General features: G+C 43.9%; 1 protein-coding gene across 2 annotated transcripts in view; it reads left to right on the forward strand.

Annotated features, from left to right (window-relative positions):
* Positions 1 to 302: 302 nt before the first annotated feature.
* The window catches only part of RTF2 (replication termination factor 2), a 40,621-nt gene continuing 34,917 nt past the window's right edge, over positions 303 to 6,006 (forward strand). The window contains exons 1-3 of one of the 2 annotated variants that reach the window (XM_001489271.7): positions 303 to 628; positions 3,728 to 3,822; positions 4,518 to 4,611. In XM_001489271.7, coding sequence (XP_001489321.2) covers positions 560 to 628; positions 3,728 to 3,822; positions 4,518 to 4,611 — 258 coding nt within the window. In that variant the 5' untranslated portion in view covers positions 303 to 559. The remainder of the gene's footprint in view (positions 629 to 3,727; positions 3,823 to 4,517; positions 4,612 to 6,006) is intronic. The other variant, XM_023626784.2, reaches the window with a different exon arrangement.

Below are 6,006 nucleotides of genomic sequence, written 5' to 3' on the forward strand. Positions count from 1 at the left end.
TCACAGTCAGCGCTCAATAAAAAGGTATGCTCTCCTTTAAACACATAAACCTTAACTGAAATAACAGATCCCATTGATACGCATCATTAATTGCATTAATAAAACGCAGCTCCTTCCCTCGACGCGTTCCCAGGCTCGGGAACGCAGACCCACAGTGACACAGGCTGGGTGGTGGCACGGTGCCCAGGTCAGTGGGCGCTCCTGAGTCACCCCCGCCCGCGCCGCCCCGGCTCCCCGCCCTCCGAGCGCGAGCGAGAGATTGCGATCGCGCAGCAGAAATGCAGCGCCGCCGGAAACAGGAAGCGGCCGGCCGCAGCCACTCAGACCCGGCTAAGCTCCGCAGCCCACGTCGCACGCGAGGCCCAGCTCGCTCTCCGGGGCCACGCCCAGCGCTAAGTGACGCTTTCCATGGCAACCGAGGCTTGGCAACCGCCCCGCCCCGCTGCGTCGCGGCGGGCGTGTGCGTCACCGCGGCGCGCCGGAAGTGACCGGCGCAGTCGCCGGGGACCCCGGAAGTGACCGTTGTGGGTGGTTGCTGTTGACTGACTCCTGGCCTGCGATGGGTTGCGACGGGGGAACAATCCCCAAGAGGCACGAACTGGTGAAGGGGCCGAAGAAGGTTGAGAAGGTCAGCCACGTGGGCCGGGTGGGGACTCGGGGTGGTGAGACCCCCTAGGGAGCGAGGGGAGGTGGAGCGGGGGGAGCCAGCGGGGTTCCAGACACAGCTGCGCTTATTCATCCCATTCCGGGAACTGAAAATTAATAACAACGTTCATAACGGACCTTTATTGGGTGCTTGCTATTGCCATTCACCCGGCAGTACGCTTAATGTGGGGTATCTCCTGTAATTCCCACAACAGCCCTGTTAGGACGTACTGTCATTCTCCTCGCTTTTCAGACATGGAAATTGAGTATCAAGAGGAGAAAGTTGCATAATTACTAAGTGACAGAGCCAGGATTTGAAGCCTATGTGCCATTAGTAACAGTGATCCAAATGGCCGCTGTTTATTGAACTTTGTGTACACTAACCTGATTTTCTCAGGGAAGTCTTCCCAAACGTCCCCTTAACCGCCATGAGATCAGGTCCTTCTCTTGAAAACTCTCTTACCACCCTGTGCGCTGCTCATGGTTGATTAATGTCGGTCTCAGGGGATGGTAAGCTCCTGGTGGTAGAAACTAGCCTTTTCCCGCCTCTACAACTGGCACAGTTCCTGGCACAGTAAATTTAGTGAATAATCCCTAATTATCACAGGTAATTGAGCAAATTATGTGTAAGAATTTTCATGCTAATGACAAGGAAATTGAGTCAGTAACGTGACGAAGATCATACAACTGGTCGGTAATGAAGCCAGGATTCCCATCTGTTTATTCAGGACTTCAAAGTTAGCACTAGCAGTTACTTTTTAATAATAGAAGCATGCAAAGCACCTAATACAGTGCCTGGCACACATCGGTGCTCCCTATATTCTCCATTCAGCAACCAGAGAATTCTTTTTAAAAGGTAATCCTGTATATCACTACTGTATTTAAAACACTCCAGAGGCTTCCCGTCATATTTGGAATAAAATCCCATAAGGCCCTGTGTGACCTGATCCCCTGCGTCTTTTTCCACCTCATTTTCTGCTCCTCTCCAGCTCTTGCATTTTGTTCCCGTTACAAAGGCCTTTTTCCTCTACCTGGAGTATAATTTCCTCAACCTGATGTGTTCTTCACTGAGGTATTTGTGTCATTTGTTTCTTTACTGCAATTCAGTTCTTAAATGTCCACTGTAGCTGAAATACACCTTACTTCCAGTCATCTCCGTCCTCTTCTCCCGCTTTACCTTTCTTTACAGTGCTTATCACTATATTTATTTATTGTCTGTCACTCTCCTATTGTGGACAGGGACCTTGTATGTCTTACCTCTGTATCCCCTACAATGTGTCTGCCACACAACAGACACCCAGTAAATGTATTGAGTGCCAGAATGGTTGAACATTCACGTGGATGGACTGTGCCCTCTAACCATATCTCCATCTGCATAGACTCATGCTGGATAGTTGGCACTCAGGAGAGCTTTTGCCAAAGAAGTATTCGGCTCAGTTTTGTTAACTTGTGGCCAGGGCTGAAGAGGAGTAGCTTAATGAAAGGCTTGGCAAGAAACAGGTGTCAGAAGGGGCTAGAAATGAAGAAAGGATGATTGGAAACAACCAGAGTGCTCAGTAGGATGGACTTTTGACATCCTCATTTATTCAACAAATCCTTACGAAGAGCTTAGCATATACACCCTTCTAGGCCCGGGGGGTACAGCAGTGAACAGAGTCCAGCCCTGTGGAGCTTGCATTTCAAATAGATATATAACAATTTAATATTTGTTGATTACTCATATGATGTGTTTGGCCCAAAATTGCTCGGATTTAAGACCTTACCCTGAAAAGAAGAGAGACCTGGGAAAAAATGTTTTCAGGAGTTTTTTCAAGGGACCAATTTTTAAATCCCTGAGTAAGAAGTAATTTATCACTTTTCTCCTTGTCCCCAACTCTCCCAAGTGTTTTTTGAATCAGTAAAGGACTGTGGGGGAAGCCGGAGGGGGCTCCAGAAGGGAGGTCCTGGACTTGCTGAATGTGGCTTTTTGAATCTGCAAAAGATGTAGTAGGTCGACTTCACTGGGGGCGGGTCTCTCTCGGGGCTCTACTGCAGTGTGAATTTTGATAAAAGCTGTTTAAGCTGCCAAAGTGTGGCTCTCAGATCTGGGGAGTGGATAAAATAACAATTGCCGAGTGTGGGTTTTGTTTTGGTTGGTTTGAAATAACAGGTAGTGATTAAAAGCCTGGTCTCTAGAGCCAGCCTGCTGGCTTCTTATCCCAGCTCCTTCGTCTGCTTGCTCAGTGACCTTGGACATGCAGCCTCACCTCTTGGTGCCTCAGTTTCCTCCACAACAAAGGTACAAATACTAAGTCATAGGGTTTTTGTGAGGGCTAAAAGATTAAGTCACAGAAACTGCTTAGCGCGGCACCCGGCACACCATAAATGCTTAAGCAATTGTTGCTAGAAAAATTAAATTTAAGGGAATTTCTCCTTATTTTGTCCTTTTCTCTTCCTCTTTTTTCCCAGATGTGCCATCCTGTTCCATTGTTCAGGTTTGGCATTTTAGGGGGAAAGCATGGGACATGTAATATTATATAGGCAAAAGTATCATTTGTGGGCTATGGAAGCTCTTACATCTGGATTTTCATAGCGTGGGCAAGGATTTGGTATGCTCCCTAAAGAACAGTTTGCAAAAAGCACTTGTGTTAAATTGGTGATTTTATAAAGAATGATATAGCCTTTGTACTGAACTTAAAAAAAAAATGCCTATCTTCTCAATTCTTAGTGCTTAAAGTCTGCTAAAACTTTGGAGCTTTTCCCGTTGTTAGAAATTAGCCTATACTGCTTGTTTTTTCTGTATGGCTTCCTAGCTTACTGTTAGGATATAAATACTAATGTTTAAATGTAGTTTGCATAAGCAATTTAATAATTTGATGTAAACTGTTTCATTGTGGTGTCATGTTTAGAGGGGACTTTATTTGACATAGTATTGATTACTTTGACGTTTTAAATCCCAGCTTCGTGTGTCACTGTCTTTGATTTAAAAAACAAAAATTGTCACAGTGTGCTATTACTGAATAAGCCTTTATGTGAAAGAACTGTGGACCATATGTTTTTCAGAGGTGAAAATTAATTGAAAGGATTTTTTTTCTTTTCTTAGGTTGACAAAGATGCTGAATTAGTGGCCCAATGGAACTATTGTACTCTAAGTCAAGAAATATTAAGGCGACCAATAGTTGCTTGTGAACTTGGCAGGTATGGTTCCTTTACGTAAGATGACTTTTTATTAAATGATTTTAAAAAGAATTTTAATGTGTAAATGCAGTTCTTGATTCACCATATGTGAATTATCTCAAATTTGTGAAGCCTGGGTTATCATCCTCTGTCTCTGAATGTAGATCTGCACTTTCCGATTCAGTTGGGTGTATTTAATCACGGGTCGAAAACTCAGGGGCCAATAGGAGCTAAGTTGTAAACGTAAATGCGTGAAGGAACCCTGTGGGCAGTAGGAAATGATGGGGACTGGGGGAAACTGGAGAGTTCATATCCTGTCTAAAGGGGTAGCTGCTACTCACTTCTAGCCAGTTGTTGCAGTTCAAGAACGTGGGCCTGGTGATTCTGAACTTGTGTGTGTGTGCGCACGCACATGTGTTTTTCAAGAAAAGTTGAAAATGTGTACTTTTGAATTATATTTCCCAATTTTTAAAATCCTTGTTCAGGTCCCATTCAGCCCTCAGACTGCCAGTTTGCAATCCTTGATTTAAACTAGTTTGTTTCTTTCTTTGCTCTGGAAGTAGTTGAGATAGGATTAAATTTACTGTTTTAGTAATGCAGGACATTTCTGTTATCAAAAGTAAATGACTTTGGATTGTGCTCGCTCTAGTCTTCCTCCTCCGTGTGAAGGTCGATTGCTGCCAGAAAGTTTTGACTGGTCCTTCTTGTTGTTGCAGACTTTACAACAAAGACGCCGTCATTGAGTTTCTGCTGGACAAATCTTCTGAAAAGGCTCTTGGGAAGGCAGCCTCTCACATTAAAAGCATCAAGGTGAGACAGGCGATTCTGAAATGCTCCAAGGGTCTCCGTGGTTAAGGTTCATTTTATAGACTTTTTGTGCATTATAGACCGAGCTCAGAAATTTGGAATTCCAGTGCCACGTAGCTGCCTGACAAAGGTGTGATTTGGGCCAGGTGCTCAAAGTTCAAGCCAGAAGTTCCCACACCTGTGCTTCCTGCATTATAAATCTGTTGATTTCACACGTGTGAAAGAGGGGCCAGCCCTGTGGCCGAGTGGTTAAGTTCCCACGCCCTGCTTCGGGAGCCCAGGGTTTCGCTGGTTCAGATCCTGGATGCAGATATGGCACCGCTCTCAAGGCCATGTTGAGGCGGCATGCCACAACTAGAAGGACCCACAACTAGAAAAAATACACAACTATATACTGGGGGGGCTTTAGGGAGAAAAAGGAAAAATAAAATCTTTAAAAAAAAAAAGGGTGAAAGAGCTTTGAAAACTCTTAATGTGCTGTGTAAGTATTGGGAGGCATTATTTATTTTTTTAAATTTACTTTGTAAAATTTTTTATTTATTTAAATTTTGAGGAAGATTAGCCCTGAGCTAACATCCTCCACCAATCCTCCTCTCTTTGCTGAGGAAGATTATCCCTGAGCTAACATCTGTGCCTGTCTTCCTCTATTTTATACGTGGGATGCCTGCCACAGCATGGCTTGAGGAGAGGTATATAGGTCTGTATCCAGGATCCGAACCAGTGAACCCAGGCCACTGCAGCAGAGCATGTGAATTTAACCCCTATGCCACTGGACCCGGCCCCAGGAGACATTATTTTTGTAGTTAAAACTCAGCTACTTACTTGTTAATTTGGAAGACACTTGTATAAAATTAGAGAATTTTATAGGTAGATTACTATTAAACCATTGTGGTCATCACCTGCTGATTATAGTTCTTTGATAAAAGTGTAAAAACAAGTTTTTTAATAAAGGAAGTTAGTTGAGAGGACAAAATCTTTCAAATCTGGTTAATAGGAGAAGAATTAGAAAAGTAGTGAAGAATTTGGGAACCATCAAGCTTGTCAAACACTTCATCTCACAGGTGAGAACGCTCGCGTAAATGACTCACTGAGGCCACACGGCTGGGTCATGAGCTGCTTGACCCGGAACCAGAGCCCAGGACTCCTGGTCTAAGGCTTTGGGGTTTTTCTTTCCTTTTTATTATTTGCATTATTTTCTTTTTTATTTATTATTAAGCTTTTTGTTTGAATTCTTGGGTAATTATAGGAGACATTTCAGGCAAACTGGTAATTCTGAAATGCAGCTAATGGTAGTGCTGTAGAAATGACCGTCATCTTTTACTTTTGGAAGAGAATTTGCTCCTGAAAACCCATGGTAGCGTAATTATCTTACCTCACAAGTGTGATTATCATTGAAAT

The sequence above is a fragment of the Equus caballus genome, chromosome 22 (assembly GCF_041296265.1).
Source record: "Equus caballus isolate H_3958 breed thoroughbred chromosome 22, TB-T2T, whole genome shotgun sequence".
Classification (NCBI taxonomy): domain Eukaryota; kingdom Metazoa; phylum Chordata; class Mammalia; order Perissodactyla; family Equidae; genus Equus; species Equus caballus.